The sequence below is a fragment of the Heterocephalus glaber genome, unplaced genomic scaffold, assembly GCF_053883595.1.
Source record: "Heterocephalus glaber isolate CG9 unplaced genomic scaffold, H.glaber_assembly_v1.0 deba00001813, whole genome shotgun sequence".
NCBI classification, from domain to species: Eukaryota; Metazoa; Chordata; class Mammalia; order Rodentia; family Bathyergidae; genus Heterocephalus; species Heterocephalus glaber.
In genome coordinates, this window is record NW_028258484.1 from 1,022,320 (window position 1) to 1,049,976 (window position 27,657).

The window sequence follows — 27,657 nt, forward strand, 5'->3', positions numbered from 1 at the left end:
GATGTCATCGATCTCTCTTTGATGATGGCGAGACAGGCAGCCCCCACCAGGGGTCTGGGCCTGCGTGTGTTCACTACTCCATTCAATGTCTAGCAGTGTGCCTGGTCACAGCCCTCCAGGAGCCTCCATGTCCTCATATGGAGGAGGACCTGCCAAGTGCAGGCCCTGGGGAGTCAGCAGACCAGCTCCCTAATCACACTGCCCTCTGTCTCTGAGGCTCACTTCCCTGAGGAGGAGGGGGTTCACCACTGTCACAGTCTTACACAATCTTTGCCTCACTTTTTTTTTCTTTTTATTGAAACAGCAACCAGGTACCTGCCCTAATCCACTAGGAAAAGGACCAAGGTGGGCAGGCCTTTCTGCAAAAAAATATATTTTTTCTTTCTTTTTTATTAAACAACACCGAAGCAAATCCACATCCCCTATGGAGCAGGTCACTCTCAAGGAGAGTGAGGGAACAGTTCCCAGGCATGCTCTGAGCAGAGACTTTAGGCTAGCCCCTATAACCCAGTCTGGTCAGAGGGGCAGGTCTCTGCCTGCTGGTACCCCAGGAAGTAGAAGAAAAGTGATTAGCTCCAAACCATGCAAGAAAAAAAGGGGAAAAAAAGCCAACCTCACAAAGCAAAAGTCAAGAGGATAAATTAAAAAAAAACAACAACAAAAAAACGATGAACCAACACCCTTAGAGGTGGCAGGTGGGGACCAGGTGACTGGTGTGCTCCTTGGAGGCCCTGTCTGCAGTGCTGGGGTGAAGGCCTCGGCGGCTCAAGGCATCTCCCTTATGGGAGTCTTGCAGGGATACACGTGGCTCATCCTCTTACTGTGTCTTCCGCAATGAGGCCAGGATAGAGATGTGGCTACCCTGGGCCAGAGTGTGCAAAGTCCAAGAGTTGAGATATAAAAATATACAGCTTGGTGGCATCCAGGCTTGGGCTGAGGCAGTGACCTTGACCACTTGCGCACTGGCTGCCTTCTCTGTGAGAGAAAGCAGCATCCAGCAAGGGACATCCATGCCCCTCCAAGTCCAGGGTCTGGGGTGGAGATTTGGGGTCCTTGGAGCAACAGAGGCAGAGGCACTAATGGGTCTCACACAGGCCCAGCTGGGAGCCCCTGAAGGTCTGGTTCTTTGGCACTTGGGGCAAATGGCTGGTTGCAGAGCCAAGTGGGACAGCCCCCTCAATTCTTCCCGGAACGCCCAGGGCCAGGATGGCAGTAGCTTATGACTTTAGGCATGCACTGCCCCAGCTGAGGAAGCTTTGGGGTTCTGGAGGGCCAGAGTGGGGTCCCAGGCCAGTCCCCTATGAGTCCTCTCCCAGGATCTCCTTCACAAAGGCAGCAATGTCCGTCTTCTTGGTTTTGTGCAAAGTAAAGAAAGGGTGCTCCTGGCAGGGACAGAAGGCACAGTCACTGTGTGAGACAAGAGGGAGGCTCTCTACCTTCCAAGCCACCCCAGCCCTTATGTGCTTTTCTGCATGGCAAACTTCTCACCTTCCTAGAATCCCAGCACACTAGGAAGGCCTCCATGACTGGCAGGGCATTGGTGGTTCCTCCTTGTACTCTTTCAGCTGCCCTCCAGCCACACAACCTTGCTTTTCCCACATGGCCAGGCCACTACCCTTGTTGGCCCTTGTGCTTGGAACACCCTCTCCATCCTTCTCTCCATCAGCAAGGTCTGATACTCATCCTTCCAGACTTAGTCCAAAAGGCTCTTCCTCTAGGAAGCCTTCCCTGATGCCACCATGGTCCCTCTGCCCTGCCGCATTGTGTACACACCTTAGCAAGGGTGGTGAGTGACTAAGAACTGAAATGCATAAGCACAGAGGCCAGGAGAGGGCACAAAGAGCACCACCAGTGGCTGCCCAGCCCCAAAGAAGTGTAGACACCTTCTCACCCATACTCACCATGAGCTCCAGGTAACTCATACGCTCCGCTGGGTTCTTCCTTAGGCTAGGAGAAAACAGGGCAGCTGAGGTCAGTGGCACGGAGCAGGTGAATCCAGGCAAGCTGGACTCCCCCATCAGGCAGCAGGGAACACGTGCTCCTGGGACTCAGGAAAGGAGGGGCTGGACCATCTGGGAGTCTCCCAAGGTAGAACAGTAGAACAGGGATCCATGCATGCAAACTTTGGCACGTTCCTCCTACCTCTTGGGGTCTTAACATAATGTTGTTCCCACAGTGATCCAGGGAATTTCCCTGATATGAACCCCAAGGCGTTCTGCCTAACCATCATATACCTGGTATCCTTAATCAGGAGCAGAGACACCTCATCACTGGTCCTGGGACAGCAAAGGCCCCAACTAAAAGGGGTCAGCCTGACCAATGACTTTTGTCTGCTGGACATGTTTTTTAGCTTTTCCTATTTTCTAGTAGAAGAAATGAAAGCTATGAATTTTCCTCCAAGTATCTTTTTGCCACACATATAACATAGATGTTGCTCTGTACATCTTATTTCCTTACTTCCTTTGTATCCTTAAACATGATTGGGGGGGGGGGGTCGGTACCAGGAATCAAACTCAGGACCTTGCACTTGCCAGGCAGGTGCAGTGCCACTGAGCTAAATCCCAGGCCCAAACATGATTAACTTTTATGTAGCTTCCATGGAGTGTTCCCTAATTTGATACAAAGTTCTAGTTTGTCCATAAAAACAAAATTGTTTATGTATTGGCATCTTCCATATGTTTTTCTTTCCTTTCCTGTCTACTTGATCCATCCTCTTCTAAAAGGACAGTACTAAGACCTCCCCAGGGGAAAATAGTTTGGTCAGATTTTCCTTATGCTCTATTTCTGCCTTCCATGCTTTGGATACCATGTTGTGAGGCAGGTTATTTGCTACAGGAAAAAGGTTGTGCTCCAAGAAGAGCCAGCAACTCACCACTGGGCAGTGAAGTCCACAAACTCGGGGGAGAAACGGTCAGCTGGGAGCTGAGGGGATGGCTCTTCCACCACCTGCTTCAGCTGCTGGAATGGGGTCCCCCAGGACTCATAAGGGAACCGCAGAATGGCCATCTCAATCTGTAATGGGGACAGTGAGGTCAGCAGGCTCAGCCCCAAGATAAAACCACACTTTGCACCCAGAAATGAGGTGGAAGTACTCGTCCACTTTGGCTCAGTACCCAGACCCAGGCCACAAGGCAGGCCACGGACTATGTCACTGACCTCCCTCACACACGACAGCAGACTAGGCATGAAAGCCAGGGACACCAGGGTTCGCGCCTCTGACCCAGCCGGAAGAACCAGCTCACAGGGCACGTCCAGCCAGGCTCTGAGCAGTTTGACCACCATCAGTTTTTCAGATAGTTTGAATGTGGAATATTTTACCTAATAAGCCAGGTTGTACCTGCTCTGAAAACTTTAGGGAGCTGACAACTGTGGGCACCTTGCTGTAAGGCAGCAGCACAGCACATCAGACAGGTCTCTGCAGTTGCCAAATGCCACTGCCTTCCCTAATGTCCCCCCAACACAGACTTGAATGTGTTCTGTCATTTATTCAGGCTATTGTTTTTACAGAGAGGCACAGGTGAAATGAAATGACTGTCATCCACATTTTGTTTTGTAGATGTGATGGTGTGACATTATGAAGCCTGCATCAGACTGGTTCCCTCTGCTCTGCACAGCCCACCTGTCCACATGGGAGTCTGTGGCTCCTTCTCTGTAGCCTCCCACCCCTACACCTCATGCTGCATCTTCCTCCTCTGCCCCATCACTCTTGCTCTGATCTCCCCCTGGACAAGTGGCTGGCACGGTCTCACCCTCCTGCTGAGCCTAGACCCTCCCATCCCCATCCCCCGAAGGCCATATAAGTCAACTGGTCTCTATGCCCACTTAGGTTCTGGCCCCAGCACTGCCTAAAGTAGGCAGAAGTCACCTCGGAATAGACTGGACAGCCTACAGCAAATCCGGTTCCAAGTCTGACTGCTGGGATGAAAACACAGGTCAGAACACAGGTCAGGTCAGCCCGGATCCAGGGCTGGAAAGCACCAGTACGAGGCCCCTCAGTGACAGGCTGTAATCACTGTGATGGACGGAAGAGACCTTGGCTCAGATAAATGCCTTGTGTCGGCAACTGGCGCCCAAATAAGCACTGATTACTATGCTGGAAAGGGCTTCCCATCCGGCTACAGGCTGTTCTCCAGCCAAGGCACAAACATGCCCTTGGCAGCAGGTGACCCACACAAGCTATTGGCAGTGAGTGTCATCCTGTGTGCATGCCTGTGTGCAGAGGATGAAACCATACAGACTTAGGGCACCATCCCTTAGAATGTTCACTGATTCCAACATGCAAAAAACCTCTATGAGCTGCAAGGGAAATACCATCTAGAGTTTATAAACAGAAAAACAGAAAAGTCTCCACAGTCTTGACCTTAGAATTCCTTTTTTAGTAATTTTTTTCATATGAGCTCAAAAAAACCCCTTAAAATTGCCTGTGTGTCACCTGTCAGAAAAAACATTTAGAAGCAGCCTCAGCACCAGGGAGCAGTCTCAGCCACAGGGGCAGCAGTCATACCAGTGAGGCCTCTACTGTGACACTGACCTGGCCAGTGCTTGGCCACTGCGTGTTACAGGCCAAGAACCTTCCCAAGTGTGGCCTGTCTGTTGGGGCATCCCCTCTGACATCCTGTGGTATGTGCAAGAAGTGGGTTACAAACACATGGTCTGAGCTCCCAGGGCCAGTGCCCACCTGCAGGAACATGCCACACTGCCTCGCCAGTCAACCCAGGGTTGCCAAGGAGTTCAGGAGGAAAGAAAATATTAGAGGGCCGGAACTATAGTTCAGTGGCACCATGCCTGCAGGGCAAGAGCAAGTCCTGGTATGGGGGTGGTTAGAAAGTGAAACATCCCTCATTACAGTCAAGTAAATGGCTGTGGAGTCTTTTTTTTTTTTTCCTTAAATTCTTTTATCGGTACATTTTAGGTATACAATACGTTTACATTTATCACTGGGTGCTTGTACCTGTACATGATGTATCTTGGTTCTTATTTTTTCCCCATTCCCTGTGTGCCCTTCCTTATTTACATAGACTTCATTTCCATTTCTTTCTTTTCTTTTAATTTTTCCTTTCCCTTCTTTCCTTTCTCCTTCCTTTCCCACCCCCACTACAGCTTTGCACCTTTTCTTCCTATTTCAAATTATCAATTATTCATTTTAATCCTTATTTATACTTTCAGTTTCTCACACTAGAGAAACTATTTGGTACACATGTGTGTCCTATTTATTTCACGTAAGAGGATGGCCTCAATATGCATCCATTTGAGGCTGTGGAGCCTTTTGAAGGAGATGCTGACAATGGTTTTTATAGTTCAGAGGAATCTGAACCATGCATAATGCTAAGTGGAAAAGGCAAAATTTTTAAATCTTTTTTCTTTCACAAAGAGGTAACACAGAAGTCTAGCAGGAAACGCACAATGTTGGCAGTTGGGAAACGGGAGAAAGAAGATCTCTAAGGAAAACAAACACAGTCATTTCCCCCCACTTTTTCTCTGTGTTTTACAATGGGGTTCTATTTCTTTTCCTCTGTGTTTTACAATGGGGTCTAACCTGTGTTCTGTGTCGGAGTTCTAGTCCATTTCCTGTTTTATACTGGGGCTCTATTCCATTTCCTCTATTTTACATTTGCAACTTCTGGAGAGAAGCTTCCCTGCGCTGGGTGGCTGGGCTCCTTGTGAGCTGCTGGTCCTCCAGATGCAAGGAGCCTTCCCTGCTTGAACCTGGGCAGCTCTCACAGTGCTGGAGCAAGGCAAGGAAGAAGCAAGACTCAGCCCATGCCAGGCCCACCCTGGAGAGTTCCCAGCTGGGAGCCAGCTACCATGCAAGCATTCTAGCCATACGGACTAACATGGCCGCACAGTGAGGAGGCCCAAGGGGCCTGATATGAGGAAGCCACGGAGAGGTTGCTCAGAGAAGCCAATGCTTATAAGGACTTCTAGGGAGTTTCCAGCCCAGCCATACCAGGTGCAGCATGAAGACCAGCAGTCAGAGAGCTGGTAACTCCTACCCTATCCAGTACCTTCCTGGAGGTGAGAGTAGACTGGAGATTGAGCTGTACAAAAATCCTCTATGAGCCTTTGGGCTGGTGAACAGATAGAGGCCCTGGGTAGTTACCCCTAACTACCACCACTCTTCCCTCTGACTACTCATGAGTTGCATCCTTTAGGAGACAGGAATAAACAGTGAGGTTTATTCCTGAGTTCTGTGAATCATTCTGGCAAGTGATCACACCTAAGAACCCCCAATCTATAAGCAGTCAGTCAACAATAAGGCAAGTCTGAATGCATGCTTGGCAGTGAACTGGGGGATCTGGCAGGGTTGAAGCCTCCGCTAAGGGGCCCAAGCCAACTGTAGGACAGTGTTCGAGTTAGGCTTGGGGATACCCCACTGGGGGCCCAGAGAACCCACAGGCACTCCAACCCCTTCTCACCACAGATCTGACTGATTCTTCCTGACAACCCCCTGTTCCCCCACCCCCAACAGTCAAGGGGACCAAAGCAGGAGGGGAGATACTAGGCAGGGAAGATACATTAGTATCTGAGACAGGGAAGATACATTAGTTCCAAAAGCTGGGATGGGGAAGGGGAACTAAAGACTACTCTAGTCAGCCAAGTCAACCAGACTGACCTTGAAGGCAGGCAGCTGCTGTGATGCAACATCCTTCCCCATGCCCTTGCCTCGGGCACACTGAGACCTGGAGGGAAGCATTCTAACCACTCTCCTGTCCCTGCAATCTGTCCTCCACATGGCTGTCAGAGTGGGCTTTCTCAAGTGAGAGTGTGACTTCACCCTGGTCAAGGGTGGGATTCCACCAGGCAGTTCTGGGAGGAGTGAGGGGCCACCCCTCCACCTGGAGCTTAAAGGTACCACAGCCACGCATGTCAGGGTCCCCCTCTGCCTCCACAGGCCCAGGGGTGAGAAGCCTCACCTGCCCAAGGAAATGTACCAGGTGCCCACAGGAAACACACTTCCTGCTGGGAAAAATATCTGTGAAGATTTTACTCCCTTGCTTTGGAAATTATTTGTATAGGAAGAGCTTGTTTCGGCTGTCATTTCTCAACATGTACCAAGAACTCTGGGACTAGCATAGTGGCTAATATCACAAAGCACCGAGACCTCTTGTGATGTGTAAACCAAGGCATCACCATGTTGCTTCCAGATGTTCCCTTACACAGATAGAAATTTCTGACAGCACATCTTCACCTTAGATTTTGAAGTTAACAATTTTCCAAGATTTAAAGTATTTTCCAGTCCCCACAAAGTCACAGCACAGCCCCACCCAGCCCCACCTGGCCAGCAAGGATGGGACTTAGCCTTGGGCAGTACCATGGTGATGCCAAGACTCCAGACATCAGACTTGACGTTGTAGCCCTTCTGGTTCAGCTCAGGGTTGATTCTCTCTGGCTGCAAGAAAGACCAGTGAGGCATGAGCTTCCTCTACTCCCAAACTGGGTGCACACCATGTTCTTCCTGCACTGCTACCTACCTGTTCTATCTGCCCATGTGACAGAGGAGAAAACTAAGGCCAGTGAAGGCCAGGCCCAACCAACACCCACCCCAATGCCTGAGGAACCCTACATCCCAAATGGCGTGCCCTGAGGAGCAGGTAACAGTGGTGCAGCGCCCCTCTGTGGCAGATAACGTAATGGGAGAGGCCCTGTCCCGATGCCCAGAGGCAGTGCTCTCCCAGTGCAGGTGGACACAGCCCCACTCACAGCCATGTAGGGCTTGCAGCCAGCATCCATCGTCTTAGCCACGGAGTCCACCAGGTAGCCGCTGATGCCAAAGTCACACATCTTCACATGACCCTCCCTGTTGATCAGCACGTTGGATGGCTTCACATCTGCAGGGCAGAACACACCTTTCTCAGCTCAGTACTATAGCCTGCCTACAGGCCAACGCCACATTCCAGCTGCTGTGCCTCCTCCCACGCCCAAGGCCTTGTGGGCTGATTCCACAAGGGCCCAAAGATCCCAGAAGGCAACTGAGGCAGCGAGGGGTGCCATGCCACAGCCTGGTCACATAGCTGGGGGACATAGCCAGGACATGCCACCCTTACCCTCTACCAAGACAGGAAGATGTGGCTGTGAACACATCACTCAGGGAGCCACCTAAGCCCATCCTCCCTACTCTGGACACAAGGTCCAGGGAGCACAAGGTGACAGGTATGCAGCAGAGTCAGCTAAGGCATGGGGGCTAGGTCTATACACGACAGAGTGGGTGATCAGCACAGCAAGGAACCAGCAGGCAAATGCACACATGACACACAAATCCCCCATCTCTGGTATTTGAGCAGAAACTGTGCAGAAAAAGAAGCGGAAGTTTCCATGCTGACCATAGCGATCTAAGGGCAGGGGCTGGGATGAACATCAATAACTCAAAGGCAGCTCAGCTTCCTTTGTTTTCTAAAAAGTGTAAATTAAGCCAGGAATGGTGGCACATGCCCGTAAGCCCAGCACTCTGTATGGCTGAGGCAGGAAGAGTGAAAGTTCAAGTCTAGCCTAGGAAACTCAAGGAGACCTTGTCTCAAAATTAATAATTAAAAAATCAAAAAGGGGGCCGGGGATTTAGCTTAGTGGTTCTGCCGCCTGCCTCACAAGCTCAAGGACCCCAGTTCGATCCCCGGTACCAAAAAAAAAAAAAAAAAAAATCAAAAAGGGTTGGGGAATTTAGCTCAGTGCAAAAGCCCTGGGTTCAATCCCTGATATTAAAAAAAAAAAAAAAAGTAGTAAATTTGAGTGTGTGGACTGGAGCTCAGCAGTAGAATCAACTAAAAGGACCAAAACCTTGAGTCTAGAACCATGAAGCCCATGAGAGGCTGCATGTTCAAGATCAGCACGAACCAACTCCCATGGGCACGGGGCACCAGGCAGGAAGGGGGACCCAGAAAGGGCTGGAGGGAAGTAGCTGAGGGGCACATGTATCTCGGCAGAGGTGGATCTACAGCTGTGAACACCTATCAGATTCAGGGTGGGTATGCCTGGTCCTGAGCTCTCAGAATATGTCAACTGTCCATCAAGGCAAGAATAGTCAGCCATGCCTAGGACACAGGTGGATCTAGCCTCAGGTGGCCACTGGCATGGGAACACTGACCTCTGTGGATCACAGACAGCTTGCTGTGCAGGTGCTCCAGGGCCCTCACGATCTGGGTAGGGACAGGAAGAAGGGAAAGACGGGACTGATGTTATTGTGGCATCGACAGTGACAAAACACTGTGGCCCACCCCTCTATGTATCCCAGCATCTGTCCTGGTGTTCTGGCCATCTTGGTGCAGACTCATTGGCCTCCTTCCTTTCTCTCACCCCCAAGTCTCATATGACCTGCTCATGACTCCTGCAGATCCCAGGCTGGCCCTCCCAGGAAACATCACCACAGAGTACTAGGCTCCGGCACCTCTGACTCCCTCAGCAGAGCCATCTCCCTGGGGCCTCAGCAGTAGGAGCCTGAGGCATGGGACATTTAAGGTGTCCAGATGCAGTCCAGATTGGGAACCACAGGAAGCCTTGATCCCATTTCTCTTTGTCCTTTGGATGCAAGGATGTGTGAGCCCAGATTTGCTGCCTTCATCTAGAACAAGAACATTTAGACTCCAAAAAGCAAATGTTTTTTCCCTTCTCAACTGACATCACTGTGGGCTGCCTCACAGCACCTTTAGTATGAAGCACTTATAAATACTAAGTTCTTTTTAAAAACATGGTCCCAAATGAGAGATGCATTCAAAGGCCTAGAGGCAAGAACCTGCCAAATCTGTGGACCCTGGAGTACCAGGGTCTCCTCGGTGAGAAGGCACTCATCTTGAGGAGAGGAGATGGTCCTCTGGGAGTAGTCACTCTGCCCAAATCAGTCCTGCTGGACAAGGCTGGGCCTCTGGCTGAGCCCCCGAAATGCTCACCTACCACCCCAGCCACTTACAGACACAGCAATCTCCCCCAGGATGTCCTCTGGAATTGTCATGCTTTTCTCCAGCACTTTCCGGTAGAACTTGTCCAGGGATGTGTCCATGAGTTCCATGCAGATCCATACATCTCCCTGCAAAGGACCCTGAGCTCAGCCCACCAGGCTGCCTATGCTTGGACAGCCTACAGGCTGCTGAAGGACAGCCCCACCCACTTCCACCTTTTAGAAGGGACAGGACAGTGTCCATCCACTCAGTGCTTCCCATCCTGCCTCTCACCTTCTCCCACCTACATGAACCTCACTGCCTGGCCCACCCAACCTGTCTCACTTTGCCTGTCCCTCATCACGTGGCCTACTCCGCTGGCTTCTGTGCTCTAATGCCTTGGTTTCCTCTAACTGATCCCTAATTCCATGGCACAGCCAGCAAGCTTGATGGTAACCCTCCAAAGGAGTTTTCAGGACATGAGGAGCCCAACTAGCCCTAGAAGCTGGCCCTGCTGGCCCTGATGCTTATCCCCCAGGCCAGCTCTGCCCTAGCAGATGGTTCCCGCTCCTGCAGTGACCTGCTCCCTCTTCCTGGCACACCTCTGCACATGTTCCAGGACAGCCTGTGGAAAGAAAACACACAGGCTCGCCCTTCACCCCAGCTTGGGCCTGGCTCACACAGGGTGCTCAGCCCCCCAGATGAGAGGAGGCTCAGACTCTCCAGGTCTCAGAGAGTATGGCAGGACATCCAGGGGCCACTCAATAGCTCTGTGAAGACAGTTAAGTCTCCACCAAAAGCTATGCCAGCCAACCTAGCTCTGTCTCCTCACCCCAGGCCAGCACGTCACATCACCTGCCCTGGCTCAGGGGTGACAACCCTGTCCTTTCACTCCCCAGGTGCTGCCCCCAGCCTCACCCTTGGTTCATCTCTCCCCTTAACACACAGCCCTTCCTGGAGACTTGGAATCCAATCCAGAATCTCATGCCTTCATGGCTGCTGGGCCCCACCCAGCCCTTCTGGGTGCTGCTGCCAGGAGGCAGATGGCCACAAAAACTGCAGCAGTCACTGAGTACCAGGCCCACAATGCATCACTTCACCTCCACGACAACTTCAGAAGTGTGCACAATCACCAGCCTCATTTTATAGACAAGGAAACTGAGGCACGGGGCAGGGTAGGAAGAGTTGGGAAGCAGAGACACCAGACAGCCTGGCCCCTGGACCTGTGCTCTCTACAGGTGAGCAGGAACTATTTGAAACCCCCCACATCCCCGTAGTCCTCAGCATCTGGCACACAAGAGGGGCAGAATGACAGTGGTTGCTGGTCCCTGCCCACCCCATTTCTCTGTAAAGGACCCCCTAGAAGGTGACAGAAGCCCCCCTGACCCCTGCACCTCTCTAAAGAGGGCTCCATAGAAGGTGACAGTGTAAAAGCAGTCGACTGTGCGCATGTTGATGTCCAGGTCCATGAGCAGCCGCTTCTGTTCCTGGGAGTTCACGGTGGCCCGGATCCGCTGCAGGGAAGGGTGTGGTTCAGGGGGTGTGTGCAGGCCAAGCACTCTCACCCTGACCTGGAGCCTAGGAGCTCTGGGGGACCCATGGCCCAGCCTGCTCTGAGCAGCTCTTCCCCATCACCCATTACAGCAAGTGACAAGTGACGGAGCCACATGGCAGGAAGTCACCTTGCAGGCTCAACCCTGTGCCTCCCTCAGGCAGTCCTTTTAGTCACCTCCTGCCAGGGCAATGCTGGAGCAGGATGAGCCCAGCTTACCTTCACGGCCATGATGGTGCCACTCTGGGCATGCCGCACCTTCTCCACCACCCCATAGGCTCCACGGCCCAGCTCTGAGATGGTCACCAGGTCATCAGCCTCTACCTCAAAGTTCTTGGGGGACAAAAAATAGAGAGCTTGGTGGCTCCCAAGGCAGGAGTTGGCCCTTATACCTCATCCAGTGGAAAGAACAGAGAACAAGTTGGTCAGGTCTGAGTTCTAACCCTGTACTAGCCTTTCCCTACTGTGCAACCTTGGGAAAGTCACACTCTGAACTTAACATTGTCCTCTATAAAAAAGACACAGTACCAACATCCAAGGAACTCCACAAGAAACACCCCACCCTGATGGAAGGAATCATTTGTTCAACTACTATCTACTGAGCACCTATTGTGTGCAAGCCCATCTCAGGCACTAGGGACTCAGAGAAAACAAAAGTCTGGCCTCATAAGGGCTCCTTTCCACTGGAAGAGGTGTATATGGGGCACAAGCAATTAGATGAACAGTACATTGGGCATGGGAAATGGCATGGAGGTAAAATCAGCCAAGGAGAGGCCCCAGGGAGAGTTCCAGCATGTCCCTCAGTGTCACATGATCCCTGAGCCAGACTCACTGCAGCTGGTACCCTCCCAAGCATCATGTACAATGTAGACTCCAGGCACAGTCCAGGACTCCACAGCTCTGATGGCTCAGGAGCCCACATGATCAACACACTATTCCAGACAACACAGGTCAGAGGAGAGGTACCCTTGGCCCCTAGAGGCAGGTTTGCTAACCCGCTCTAGGACCACAGCCTCCAAGGTGGGGACAAGCTCTTTGCCAGAGCCCAGACTTCCACCACCATGGCCACCTCCCAAAGGCCCCTTGTCAGATGAAGTGGGAGGTCCTACCCAGTGCAGCTGGTACCTACTCGGTCTCCAATAGTGATGAAGGTCCGGGAGTCCAGGTTCCGGGGGGGTCTGTGGAGAAAGCATACCTTATGAGCCTCAGGGAGAACCACTATCCCAAGAGAAGAAAGGACTAGAGGGCGAGGAGAGTCTTGGCCCCAGGGCAGCTCCCAGGGCCACCTTATTTCATCAGTTGCTAAGCACCTACACTAAGTCCCAGTGAGGCCTTGAGCAGAGTCTCCAAGAGGAAGACTGGGGGTGGCAGAGCAGATGGGCAATGACGGCTAGTTCCCATAGCCACCCACCTAGTCCAGTGCTGCCCAGGGTAAGGCAAAGAGCAAGCCAGAGCCAGCCCTCAGCCAACTGGGTGCTCTCTTCACCAAGCCCCCTCAGGAAATCTCTTTGGGCTAAGCTGGAGTAGGAAACTGAGGCAGACTCACGTGGGGTTGGGTGCAGGTGGCTTATACACACAAGATATTCGTAAATCCTTCCTCCTCTTGGATTTTCCTAAGATGGAAAGAAGGGGAGACATCTGGTCAATTCCTCAGTCCATCTATGTCCCCTAGATGAGCTAAAACTGATGACAGAGATAACTCAGGTCCCCCTGCTCATGTGGGCCCCCTAGATACCCGAGTATGAGTGCTGTAAGTGGACTTCAGGTGTCCCAGGCAAGTGAGCCCACCCAGGCTGGGGCATCAGAGAAAGGAGGGGCCAAGGCTAGACACCTACTGTCCAGGTAGCTGGCAGAGGAAGGGGAGCCCACACCCACTTGGCTCCCAGAGGCCATGCTACACTGTGAGTCGTCACCAACAGTGCACTTGGTGCCACAGCGTGCCTTGCCACAGGGCTGGGCTAAGCAGGAGTGACCAGGCCATGGTGCAGCTGAGATGGGGATGGAGATGGAATTTGGGAAACCACCCCCGCTCCACAGCCCACATGGCTACAGGGAGCAGTGCCAGCTCCAAGGGGCCAAGGTTTGCAGGTGCCAGGACTCCTAACCCTGCAGAAAGTCTGTGTCTCTCAGAAATTCTTTCTTAATTCTTAATCCCCAGGACCTCAGAATGTGACCTTATTTGGAGATGAGGTCTTTACAGAGGTAATTAAATTAAATGAGGTCACTAGGGTGGGCCCTAATCAAGTATGACCAGTGTCCTTATAAAACAGGAAATTGGGACAGACAAGCAGAGAGGGAGGACAAGGTGAAGAGCCACAGGCAGAGAGAGATGGCCACCTACAAGCCAAGGAGAGGCCAGGATGGGTCCAACTCACCAAGCCTCAGAGGAGACCAGTTCTGCCCACACTCCACCTCAGACTTCCAGCCTCCGGACTCCAGGAAGCCACAGAGTCTGTGGGCTTCACCACAGCAGCCCTCAGACTCACATGCCCACCACCTTGTGCCAGAGCCCAGACTGGCCCCCACCCATAGCCACCTCCCAGTGGCCCCTTTTGGGTGATGTCTGAGGCAGAGTCAGTTCCATTAAGCCCTGAGCTACACTGTCCATCCCCTGTTTCAATCTTCCTGTGTGGCACTCTAGAACACAGAGGCCAATCTCATGTGGCTGGAGGCTTGATGTAGCTGCAGGCCTGCTGCCACACCTGGGCCCAGCACCTACTCACGGGCCTGGGAGTCCCCACCCTTCTCAGCCTCAGCTTCCCCTCTGGGCAGCAGGGGCACTGATACCAAAAAGCACTCTTAAAATCATGACCATGGTCAAACATATGTGGGGAGCAAACTGCTAGCCCCAGTCCACATGGCTTCTAGGACACGAGGACACCCACATGCCTGGCATCCACGAAGTGAGGGGGCTGGACCAGGTGAGCTTCAACCGAGCAGCTCCCTGAAGTCAGGGCCAGGGCCAGCCAGGCTGCCCTCCCGAGCTGGCTCCAGCAGGACCTGATGGCCCCAAAGGCTAAAGCCAGTGCCCATCTTGCTCTCAGCACTGTGAAGCTATCACCTCTGCTGCCCAGGTCCCACATCCACACTTCAGGCTGGCTGACGGGGTGACCACGTGCCCAGCACTGGTTGGCATCAAGGAGGATCTGTACTTAAGGAGTGCACGGCACAGCTGGGCTGGCACATAAGGGGGATCCTGAAGAAGAACACCCTTTGACAAAGGCACAGTGTCATCTGAGATGGGAAAAGCCAGGACCAGGGATGTCAGAAGCCTGCCAGGTGCTCCCAGATCCATTCTCCTGAGGAATCTGCCCAGTGCGCCAAGCACTAGCCACCTACTCTGCCGTCTTCTGCACTACCATCACTACCCAACCCCTGCTGCTGCCAGGCACAGCTGGGGCCTGGGAACTACCCATGGCCCTGACACAGTGTGACAGGGACCCTATCTCTGGAGCCACCTATGAACCAGAATGGCATCTAGCCCCAGCCCTGGTACAACACAGCCTCGGAGCTTCATTTGTGAGCCAGGCAGGCGAGCCACGCGGACTCCTGAGTGTGCTGACCTGGAGGCCTGACAGGCCAGGCAGGGCCCACGATATCCTCCTGCAGGGAGCTCCCTGTGGTGGAGGGACAGGCCCGGGACTTCACGCTGAACAGGAAGCAGGAAGCTACCCTGGGGACCCAGAGGCTCCCAAGGTTTCCCTGGGCTGACACATTCTACAGGGCAAGAAAAAAACGCATAGAGAAGTCATAGTGTTCAGGGCTGCCAGCTACTGAGGCCCTTCTGCCTGCCTCTGGGTCAGTCTCCCTGTGTGCTTCAGGAGATCCTGACAGGGGCTCTAGCCCAAGGGCTGCATTGCAGTGGGAATGAGGCAGTCACAAGGAATCTCTGTACCCAGCTCTGAGACCAGGCTGGGCTGCCCCAGCACCTCAGGTTCCCTATCTGTGAGACAGAGGTAGGCAGAAATGCCACCCCCCCCACACACCGGGAGGTCAGAGGACTGAGCAAGCGTGTACCTGTGAGGTGCTTGGCACACAGGAGGTGGTGCTAGTAATGGCCCATAAATGATCACCATGGTTACTACTGGAAAAAAAAATCCACCCTAAAGAGAATTGTATTCTTGACTTGACTTTATTTAACCAAACTATAAAATACCTTGTGATAAAAAGTAAAATCCTGGGCTGGGGATTTAGCTCAGTGGTTCCACCAACTGCCTCGTATGTGCAAGGTCCTGAGTTTGATCCCAGGTACCAAAAAAAAAGTAAAGCCCTGCCTGGAGCCTCAGAGCCTTGGCTTTGACCCCAGCCCTTTACAAACCTGGCCTCCTCTGGGGGTCCCCAGGCTGCCTCTAGCTCTAACCTGCCTCCCACCTTATACTGTGGATTCAGGGAGGCTGCATGCAAGATATCCCCTCACCAAGAGGGGACCCCTCACGCAGTTTCCCCACATATCCAGGGCATGTCCCTGTCCACAGCAAGGCTGGGTGCTAAGGCCCGCCCCTCCTCCCAGGCTGGGCAGCATGTGGCCTGGGCTTGCCACCTGTCCTGCGGGGACATCATCCTTTGTCAGGAGTGACCTGGGCTCTGTGGGGCACCCACACTAGCTGTCAGAGGCAGTGGGTCAGGTAACCTTGGAGACAGCCCAGAAACAAGCCTCAGGCCACCACTGCCCTGATCTGCCATCAACATCAGGGCTGGGCCCAGATGGCTGGGCAGCCCAGGGCTACCCAGGTACAGCCTGAAGTGGTGACTGTAGCCACAACAAACATAGGCTCTCAGGCTACCATGGGCAAAGCCCAACAGGCCCACCACCCTCGACTCACAGAGCCCCTGTGTACATGGGTCCAGTGCCAGGTCTGTGTATCCTCGGCCCACACCAGCCCCAAAGCACTCTCAACAGGGAGTGAGGATACTGATAGCAAGAAGAATTCAGCAGCTGACCTGAGATCATACCACTGGCAAAGAGGCACCTACAGCCTCAGATCAAGCTCCTGCCACGTCTCCTCCCACCAGCCCCTCAACTCAAGCCTGAACCAATGTTTCCCTCACCACCCCTCCAATGAGCCTTTTTTCAGCACTGTACCCAGGGCCTGGGGCCTCAAACATGCCAGGCAAATGCTCTACTGCTGAACTACATCCCCAGCCCTTTCTTTCATTTTTATTTTGAGATAGGCTCTCACTAAGTTACCCAGGCTGGCCTTGGACTTGCAATCCTACCTCAGCCTCCCAAGTATTTGGAGTTACAGGTGTGCAGCACGGCTTAAATGAGACACCTGCTTTTCCACCTCAGTGCCTTTGAACATGCCATTCCCGCTGCCTAGAATGGCCTTCCCTGAAACTTTATACAAGCAGGGACATGGTCCTGCCAGTCGACTATGCAGAGGCTCCTGGACTGCCCCAGCTAAGTCCTCCTGTTACTGACTCTGAATCCTACTGGCCCCTCTCCTGCCCCTTCTCAACAGTCATCATTGTGTAGTTATACCTCAGAGAAGCTGCTCAGGAGCCAAATAGCCTGGGTTCAACTGTGACTCTGACACTGCCTAGCTGTGTGGCCTCAAGCAAGTGACTGAAACTCTTTGGGCATCAGAGCCTGTGACATGGTGATAACAGACTGGCCTCCAGGATTATCAGTGCCATACCTGAGCAATGCCTGGCTTAAGAAGATTAGATAGGGCTGTCTAGAAGCCCACAGCTGAGGCCGCACCAGGCACTCTGCCCTAGGGGACCTCTCTGCAGCTCCTTGAGGGAAAGGTTTGCAGGGGTCTGCAGTGCTGAGCAGGTTAGAGAGGAGAGACATGTGGTAGTGGTCACACGGTGGGCATCCAGTGGGATGTGGATGCGAAGGCAGGTCTGTCCTGCTCCGACATCCAGCTGGCAGCAGAGACATCCTTAGAGCAGGCTGCTCTCAGAGGCTCAGCAGACCAATCCCACATAGCCCATCCCAAGGTCCCTATGACCAAAGCAACACCTGCTCCCCTGCCTGTGGGTATTTCAGAGCTTTCTCACAGGTGTTGATTCTGCGAGAGACGTCCTAACCCTGAATGTCCTCACCCATCAGGGAAGGAAGGACCCAATGCCACCACCGCCACCCACTCGGCTGGTCACCTCCACCCTGCAGGGTCCTTCAGACAGGGTGCAGCTAAGCTAACCCCTACTTCCTGAGGGGAGGGGTGCTGAGGCTCAAGAAGGGGATGGGGCAGGCTTTTAGGCAGGCAGCTTTACCTCCGAACCTAACCCTTACTGGCTTCAATGAGCCAAAGCCCATGCTGAACACCTGATACTCTCTCTGGGACCCAGATGCCCTCAGAGAGGTCCCCAAAAAGCCAAGAATGCACAGGAAGCAGGGAGAGGCCCAGAAGGGGCCCTGTCCTGGGCTCTGGAGGGGAAACCTGGACCACAGGAAGGGGAAAGGTTCTCTCACTGACTAAGCACATGCGACACACCATGCGGACCCTGCCCCATACAGCCTCATAGGCCTCCCGCAGCAGCACCATTTGTCACAAGTAAGCAGCAAGCCAGGGCTATGGGTAAGCAGCTTGAGGCTTCTGATCCTGGCCCTGCCCTCCCTGCCTAGTACATGTGGCCACTTGGCCATGCCTGCCTCTGAGCCCTGGGCACCTCCGGGTCTCACAGTGCACAGGGCCTGCTTTCCTGTCAGGACTTCCACACCACCCTCCCTCTGCGTCCATGCTCCTTCACCACAGCCAACAGGTAACCCAGCTGCCTTCTGGGGTCAGCCCCAAGCTGGGCACCGTGGCAGTATCCGAGGCACTTTGACTGTCACAGCCAGGGGAGGTAGACAGGCATCTGGCAGGCAGAGGCCAGGGTGCTGCTCAGCAATTCCCAGCACACACAAGCCCCACCACAAAGCAGTGGTCTCTCAGCCAGAGTCGCCATTTTGAGGGGGAGAGTGCCAACCAACACCCAGAACCTACAGGCCAGAGGTGGATGTGGGAAGAGAGTGCCAAGGCACAAGAGGCAGAAGAGTGTGTGCAAAGGGGCTAGAGCAGGTGGGAAGGAGGGCAGAGGCTGGGTAGGCAAGCAGCAGGCGAACCCACCACAGGGGGCCTGGAGGCTGATAGGACACAGATCAACTGCCATCTCCTTCCCCATGAGTAGACCTCCCTGGGCTGGACCCTTCGTCCCCAGGAGCCACTGACATGCCCATTCCCCTTAACCAGAAGCTGTGTCTCCACTGGGCCACCCCTGCAGTACAGCTCCCACTAACACCCAGTGAACAGCTACTATAAACCAGGCCTGGACCATTCACTGGCTAACAGCAATGTTCCTCAGCTACCTATCTACCTTCTGATTATGCCCAAACTCCTCCAATGACATCCAAGGCCCCTCACAGCTCCACTCCAGGGAGCCTGGCCTATTACTTCATGCCTACTGGCTCATGCACTCCTCAGAACAAGCTAGTGGCATGAGCACAGTGATGCAGGAATGCTGATACAGTCACAAAGGCTGGGCACTGTACAACTTGCATTACATCTCATTTGGTTCTTTCAGCAACCCTATGAGGCAGAAACTGACATGATCTCCATCGTACAGACGAGGAAACTGAGGCCCAGGGTTTACAAAATCCAAAGCCTGCCACAGGGGATTTCGGACGCCTAGGCAGATGCCAGGAGTTGTCTCCTAGGTAGTAAGTGCCAAAAGCAGGTTTTTTTTTAATTTTATTTTTTTTTCCAAAACCAGTTTTTGAAAGAAAGAAAATGCTTGTCTCTGTGCAATACACTCCACAGAGAAGCAAGAAATTATCCCTTCGTCCCTTTGAGATTTTTGACCATATGCTTCATTAGCTACTTAAATGTGCACTATTTAAACACAATAAATAAGAAAGAAAGAGGACTGCTCAAGCCCCGGGTCTTGCCACCACTAGGAGTCTGAGCCCATATCCTTGTTCACAAGGGGCAGCCAGGCCCACCTCATGTGACAGGGAACCCAGGAGCAGGCTGCTTAAAAATTCAGTGTCATCAGGAGTCCAGCACAGACACTGAGGCCAGAGCCCCAGGGCTCATCTGATGTCACACACAGGGCAGCAGCAGAGGCAGGGCCATACCCCTGCCTTCTCCACCCCCCAGCAGAGCAGCCGCGACATCTGCTCCAAACTACTCTGGCAGAGACCGACTAACAGGGAGCAGATGTGTAACCATGAACAAGACACTCTGCCCTGCTGAGCCTTGGTTTCCTCAGTTGATATTCTATGCATGGATACAGAGGCCATGATCTCTCGGACAGGACAAGCAATGCCAGGGGCTATTCAGACAAAACCATGGCCCCAGGACAGACCTTCCTGACAGAGGCCAAGTCATGCCCCCACTGTAGACCTCAGTTTACTCATTTATAAAATGGAGTGATGACCACATCATGTTGCTGAGTAACCATAAAGGCTAAATAAGATTGTCCAGATAAAATACCTGGACAAATGGTTCTGGTCAAATAGATATTGGGAAATGGGAAGAAAATGTTCAAATGAGAAGGGGAGGCCGGGTGTTGGGGCGCACACTTGTAATCCTAGAACTCGGGAGGCTGAGGCAGGAGGATCAGGGCAAGTTCGAGGCCAGACTGGATTACATAGTGAGTTCAAAGCCAGTCTGAACTACACAGTGAGACCCTGTCTCAAAAAAAAAATAAAAAAGGAGAACAAGGTGGAGGGCAGAAAGGAAGGAACAAGGAAAAAAGGGAAACAAAGTCTTTATAAATAAGGAGGGGAAGAGGGATTGAAGGGAGGGAAGGGGAATGAGAAAAGAAAGAAAAGAATCAAGATATATCATGTACAGGTACAAATTCTCTGTGATGAATGTTATCTTTATGTACATCCAAAATGTACCAAAAAAAAAAAATAAACGTAAAACCTTGTTACTTATAAAAATAAAAAAGGTTCTGGTCAATGACCACCTTGGCCCTGGATCCAACTGTGGGACGAGCCCCAGTACTCCAGGCTTTAAGAGACTGAGACTGGCAAAGTGAAGGAAGGGGCTTTCCCGAGTGGCAATGACCCTTTCCAGGACCCCACGAGGGCCTTGGGCTCAAGCTATGGAGCAGGCCCCCAGAGGACTCTGCCTGGCGTGTGGAGAGCAGCCAGGCCATCCAGGCCACCCAAGCTGCCATTCATGCAGATGAGTCTAAAGGTACATCTCAACTAGTGCCCTCTGTGCTTTTTTTTTTTTTTTTTTAATTGTAGTGTTGGGGATAGAACCCAGGGCCTTGCACATGCTCGGCAAATACTCCACCACTGAGCTATGTACCCCAGCCCCTACTTTTATTCTTTTTACTGCTTAGCAAAATCTTACAAATCATGGTATGGAGAAAGAGACCTAAAAAGGTATTCTTGGTAATAAAAACACTGAGCTTAAGTTCAAGCTTGGTGTTATGGTTCAAATCTAGATGCTCCCCAAAAGCCTCAGGCACGCAGGCAGGGCTTTGAGAAGGTGACTGGAACATGGGGGCTCACAGATGATCGCTGTTAAGAGATGGGGTCTGGTTGGAAGAGGTGGGTCCCTGCAGGAGAGACCCAGAAGGGCTTATCTCCCTCCTTGGCTTCTTCCTTCACGCTCTGCTTCCTGGTTGCCATGAGGTGAGCAGCATTTCCTCTACTATGCTCCTCTGCCACACCATCTTGCTTTGGAGCCAGTGGACTATGGCCTGAAAACCACGAGCTAAAATAAAGCTCCCCTCCTTTGCACCGGGTATTTTGTCCCAGTGACAAAAAAGTGACTATGGCATTCAGCACTGAGCGGCACCCTGAACATCCCTGAGCATCCCTGAACTTGATAGATCTCATCGCTTCTCACCCTTAGCAGCAGCCCTGAGAAATGGCTGCTTCTTACCCTTTCATTCAGAGGGCACTGAGGCTGAGGAAATCATCGTAGGGTCAAGGAAGAGCTGGGTCTACAGCCAGCCCTGTTACCCAAAAGTCCCCACAGGTTTCCTGGGTGGGGTGGGCAGTGCCAGCAGGGTCCACTAGAAGGCCAAGCCAAGTCAGACAGGGAAGAGGCAAGGCAGGGACTCTCCAGCCTCACATTAGAGCAGTCTGGAACAGGCCTCCAGTCACATTGAGCAGAAGCATCCACCACTCTACAAAGCACCCACTTACTGGGTGCCCATAATGCTCCTTGGCCCCCACTCACCTCCTGATGAGGCCCAAATCCTTCCACCGAGGCCCTACACAGCCCTGACCCAAGGAGCCTGGCCTGTCACTTCACATCTGCTGGTTCAGGCACTCCTCATGGCAAGCCTCCAAAGCTGGTGACACTAGCACACTGACGCAGGTGAGGGAAGTCAGGACCACCAATACAGTCGCACAGGCTGGGCAGTGCCCAGCTTGGGGGCCAGGTGGGAGGAATTCACTTAACCCAACAGCAGACACAACCATACTCACCCTGGCCTGGCTCTGGTACTTAGTACTCCATTAACTGACACTGAATCTTCATGACAGCCCTGCAATTTGGGTTCCAGTACCATCCCTACTGTGCAGGTGAAGAAACAGACCATACAGCTTGAGTGGAGGACAGAGCTGTGTTGTGGACCTCAGCATGGATGCCAGTCTGAGGATTCTACATGATAGTGAGCTAAACAGCACATGCACAGTAAAGCTCAATTTTTAAAATAATAAAGCAAAACAAGCAAGAATTAACAGAAAAATTAGGATGGCTGTGGAGGCAGAGGACAGGAGAGGTAGGCTCAGAGTTTGAGAGCCACAGTCATGGTGGATTTCCATAGCTGAGGACTGTGCACCCTGAATTCATTTAACCTTTTTTTGTAAATACAGAGATACGTTCTACATATCTTTTTGGTGTCTGTGAATAATTTACAACTTATATGTACAAATACAATTAAATACAATTACAATTTTAAGATGAGGAGGGATGGCAGGCTTGCCTGTAGGAATGGGACATGACAAGGAGGGGTCACAGAGCAGGACACAGGCCTGGCCATTGGCCCATACATGGCAGGAGAATCCAACCAAGCTCCCTGGGGCAGAAGACTAGCTAGGAAGGCACAATTTAGACACAGCCTCTCTTCCCCCCAGAGAAGCCAGGACAGCCCCTGGAAGGCTAGTTCAGTCATGACACCCCAGAGAGGAATCCACAAGACAGGAAGAGGATGGATGCAAGGGACGTGGGCCTGGGAGTGGGAACATGGTGACCCTCCTCAGATTGAATGTGACCCAGTCTTGGTGTCTGTGACCCCTACAGGGGTCAGCAGGTTGCTGGTGCCTCTGCCTGGCCCTATTTTGACCAGCAGCTTTTCCAGGCCACTGCCAGAGAGGGAACATCTACAGAAATCACTGCGCAAGTGGGGGTGTGAATGCCGTGGGTGACACTGGGGGCACGGAGAGGAGGAGGCACAAGAATGTTCAGGACACATGTTACTCTTCCCCATCTCCCACCAGCCAGCACCATGCCTGGGACGGAAGAAGTTCCACCAACGGAGTAGCTGGGCCAGGAGGCTATATCCTCATTCCTGTCCTACGCCTCCCCCACTTGCCCTCACTCATCTTTTTAATGCGGGATGCCAAAGCAAGGGATGGGGGCATAGAGGGGTGCAAAGCTCTTGGGGAACAGAGGGGTAAGTGGTCCTAAACCCTGACAAACTCTAACCACAGCATTAAAGGACCCTATGGCCAGAAAAGCCTCACGTCATGAAGCCTACAAATACATTATCAGAAGCCTGGTCCTGCTTATTCACCCACCACCAATGAACAGTAGCCATAACCAAAACAATAACAAAATAATAACAGATGCCATTCACTTGACAAGCACTATCTCTGATCTTCACCACCACCCTGAAGGAGGGATGTTTACTCCCACTGCACAGAAAAGGAGACTGAAGGTCAGAGAGGGCACATTATACTTGCCCAGGTGAGGAAGCAGACAAGCCAAGATTCAAACCCAGACCTATCCCACCAGAGCCCAGGGTGCACCCCCACTTCCTGCTCTGATGAGGGGTTCTTCCACCGGGTTCCTAGCCACAGAGGCAGCATTGCTATAACCAGTACCCATCCTTAGCCAGTACCTACACTTATCCTTAGAATAAGGCTGTGTCCACAAAGAACGCACAGTCCCCTTCCCATTCTGCAGGTGAGGAAACAGGCTTCTTTGAAAGCTAGGCCATGCTCAGGAGACTGAAACACTCAGAGTGCAGAGATATACCGATGCAACTTGTCTGATATCACACGCTGCAAAAGTGGCCCAGCTGGGATCTGACCCCAAGCAGTGAGGCTTCAGAGCCTGAGCTATTTAACCTCTCCACATTACTGGCTTCCGGGAGCTACGCCCAAGTCCCGCCTGAACTGACCCGGCTGACCCTGTACTGCCTCTGCTCCTGGCCATCCTGGAGCCCCCAGCTGCAAATCGGAGCCTAAGTAGTCCCGTGGGCCAAGGGCAGTAAACAGCTGCCACCTGCTCCTACTTGGTGAGTGAGAACAAGCAGGGCCCTTTGCCCAATAGAGGAACTTCCTGGGCTGACACAGGAGGCCTGCACTAGGGTTCCAGCCCAGCCTGCGTTCAGGATGGGCTACTTTCGGTGTCCATCCTGCAGGAGCAGGATATAAAGCCCCCTCCTAGCCATCAGGCCAACAGGCATTGCCCCTTTAAACTGTTGGTAGCTGGCTGGCATGCCCAGTGGGTGAGTCAGCACCCAGTGCCCGCTGACTCACCCACCGGAAGCCTGGCTGCCTCAGCCCGCTCCCCACATGGCCAGCTGAGAACTTTGCCCCATTCAAGGCCTGAGCCACAGGTTGGCTGATAGAGAGTTTCCTGTGCGTCACACCAGGGGTGGGGGAAGTCCCTGAGGTGCCACCCTCTAATCTTTCCAATAACCAGAACAGGAGGGGGCCTGCAACCACAGCAAGAGGGCCAGGTTGACACAGTGCTTCCTGCAGCTTTACTGGACAGCCGGAGCAGCCATGCTAAGATCAACCATGCAGTGCCGAGCAACTGGCTTCCCAGGCAGCAGGGATAGCAACATGACACAAGGACAAATGTGGCTTGCAGAACAGGACCCTGCTGACCACATTTGCCCTTGTGCACTGGCCCCAGCACCAGTTGCCCTTGGCCTCTGATCCCAGCTAGAGATGGCATGTGGTCAAGGAGACCACAGAAGCAGAGCTGTAGGTCTCATGCACTCAGGAAAAACTCCCCAGGCCTGAGACACAGGGGATAGGTTAGGGGCCTGCTGCCAGGCAGGAAGCTCACAGGTAAAGCTCCGAAAAGGTCAAGTGCCAGCCACTCCCTGCTTTGTTCAAATTCCTTTGAGAAGGTAGAGAAGAGCTCCAAGCTGAGGCTCAGTGCCCAGGACAGGGAGAGCACAAGTGCCCTGCTCTGTAGATTCAGTTCAGCCACTCCCCGTGAGACCTTGGTTTTCCAATGGATGGGACAGTTATGAGTATGCAACATGCCAGTTATAAAGGGCTGTGCACACAAGAGGCAGCACTTCTGCCTCAGTCTACCCTCCAGGCTTGGCTGGCCTTGAGACACTCACTGGGCATGGGTGTGATGAAGGGAAGGGATGGGCATCCTACAGCTCAGCTCGAGCATCCAGTGCAAAAATGGGACAAGGGAGCACTGGGAGGCCACTGTGGGGACCAAATATGGTAAGACCCTACCTCCATTTGTTACAGCTGTGTGGTTTTCAGCAAGGCATATAGTTTCCCAGAGCCTCAGTCTTCTTACCTGTCAGTGAGGCTCTGAGGAACAGATGAGACATGGGATGGCACATGGAAAAAGCTTGACATGTGGTAGCTCTTAGGAATTTTGGTGACGGGACATTGTGACTCCCCATCACATCCTTCTCCATACTCCAAGGAAGCTACAGGGTCCCTAGATCTTGAGGAAGGCCCTGGTCTCCATCCAATCCACCCAATATCATCTGTTATCCGGCTCCGAAAGTATAATTCATCCTGGCTCTCTCTGCAGAGAAGCCCAGGGAGGGCAGTGCTAGGCCTTAAGTCACCCAGCACATGGGGGTCAGCGGCACCCCTCAAGCCCCATAGCACCTTTCCATCACACCATGACCCCCTTTCCCTTCACCACCCAGAACTGCAACTTTTGTTGTGATGAGGCATCTCCTGCCTGGAAGAGATGAAATGCCTTCAACAACAAACACTGCTCCCAACCCCTTCTCTAACTCTCCCAAGCAAAGTATCTGATTTCCCGGTTCCCAAGTTCCACGAGGTCTGGGGATGGCGAGTCCCTCCCCACCACCTCCCCAGCAAGTGCCTCTGAAGTTACTCACAGTGGTTAGGCAATGGTCAGGGATCCAGCCTCCCACTTATGTAAGACGTAATTACCCTGCCCACCCAGCTCAGCCCACAGCCACCACAGCCGACGGCAGCAGCAGGGGCCAGGAAGGGTTCACACCTTCCCCAGGACCCCTAGTTTCCCCAGGTCTGAGCCCTCCAAAGAAGAGGAAGAGGCATAACCCGTGCTGAGAAGCCCTCTAAGTGTCTATAAGCTTCTACCCTCTGCAGCTGCAGTCCAGAGGCAAGGCCCTGACCTCACTTGACTGAGGCCTTTCCAGCAAGAAAAATGGTAACAGTAACAAGATTTGTAGGGGCAGCCCCTTCCTGACCACCTACTGTGTGCTAGGAGCATGCTGAACTCTTTTTTTTTTTTTTGGTACCGGGGATGGAACTTGGGACCTTGTGCTTTCGAGGCAGGCGGCAGGCAGAACCACTGAGCTAAATCCCGGACCCAGACATGCTGAACTCTTTACCAACCTCACCCACACTTGCTTAAAGCATTTCTACAGTCACAATCTCATGTCATATTCCTGATGTTCACTTTACAGATAAGGAAACTACGGCCCAGAGACATCAAGAGGCTTGGCAGGGTGAGGCAGCAGCAGGTTGAGAGAGCCGAATCAGCCCATTCATTACAGCTATGTCCGGTTTGGAACTCACAGCCCAGCCTACTGAGACTTCGACATGCCAAAAACATCCTTTCCTCTTCCTGAAAAAAAATCCTCCCATTGCCCTCCAAGTCTTGTCCTCCCCCCTCTGCGTGACAAATCCTGCTGCTTCGGCTGCCCCAGCCACCACCACCACCTCACAAAAATTTCCAGGAAGACTAGTTACTTGGAGAAGACGAGCAACCCCCTTGCACAGCCCCCTGGCAGCCAGCCCAGGTCCTGGGCAGCAGAGACAGACTGGGGGCAATCGGCCCAGCAGACACGGTGGCACAGCAGGGGGTAAGCTCCCCAAGTGCAGAAAGAACCTTGCAACTGAAGTCAAGGAGAAGCCACTGAGGGGGCTGTGCTAGCGAAGGATGGGAGGCCAAGCGACCAACGGAGACAGAGCTGCAGGACGGGGTGCAGGCCAGCCAAGGAAGGCAGTGTAGGACCTGCAGAGATGGAGAGACCTTCAGGAGGATGGGGAGTTCTGAACTGAGGTGTAGCCAGGGCACCCACACTGTGGGCACGGGGAAGTTCCCAAAGGCAGTAACATCTTTGTGGTCCAAACGGAGAGTAAGAGTTAAATACCAACTGGATACAGCTGGAAGGGGGGCTGGTGCAGCCCAAAGACCCAGGCGGGAGTAAGAGCGAATTCACCCTGGAACCAAGTGAGTTTCTGCCCAGACTGCCACCCCAAGGCCTAAATGAGGTGATCAAGGTGAGATTCCTGACCTGAGGCGAGGTGAGCAGAAAGAGGTCCTACCCTGAGTCCAACCTGGGAGATCTCGGCCTGGGTACAGTCCCAAGGCCTAAGCTGGGGGTCTAGGTGAAGTCTCGGACTGGGGCCGAAATCGGGGCCCAAACAGAAAGGGTATCTGGGCCGGAGTACTGTTTTCCAGTCCTGGCACAAGATAGGGAGGGACCACATGGAAGTCAGTGATCACAGCCCGACCCGACCCGGCTGGGCGCAGGGGTCAGGCCGCGGTGCCAACGGCGCGCTTACCTTTGGACTGGGGCAGACTGGCAGGCTGGCTTGAGGCAGGCGACTCCATGCTGCAGACGGATCTCAAGAGGCGGCGGCGACTAATCCAGAGGGTAGCGGGCTCCACCGGGGCCGAGCGTGGTCATGGCTAAGGGCGGGCGGCCCGAGTACGGAAAAAGAGCAGAGGCGACGGCGGAACCCAGAACGCGTCCCCGACAGCCAAGGCCAGACCCAGACTGTAAAGCGCCGCAGGGGCCCGGGCCCTACAGCGACGACGCAGGCTCCGCCCAGGCGCTCCGATTGGCCTTCCCGTCTCCAGGGCCCGTCCCCTGCCTATCATACGCCGGCCAGGGGCT

General features: G+C 53.1%; 1 protein-coding gene across 1 annotated transcript; it reads right to left on the reverse strand.

The window, feature by feature from the left end:
- Nucleotides 1-269: 269 nt before the first annotated feature.
- Nucleotides 270-27,657, reverse strand: Map2k3 (mitogen-activated protein kinase kinase 3). The gene is made up of 12 exons (XM_004868751.4): nucleotides 27,323-27,657; nucleotides 12,965-13,031; nucleotides 12,548-12,596; nucleotides 11,638-11,751; nucleotides 11,261-11,380; nucleotides 9,899-10,015; nucleotides 9,080-9,131; nucleotides 7,702-7,829; nucleotides 7,313-7,390; nucleotides 2,873-3,012; nucleotides 1,902-1,947; nucleotides 270-1,382 (listed from the first exon to the last, which is right to left on the reverse strand). Exons 1-12 carry the CDS (start codon nucleotides 27,369-27,371, stop codon nucleotides 1,299-1,301), a joined length of 1,044 nt encoding a protein of 347 aa, XP_004868808.1. The 5' UTR covers nucleotides 27,372-27,657; the 3' UTR covers nucleotides 270-1,298.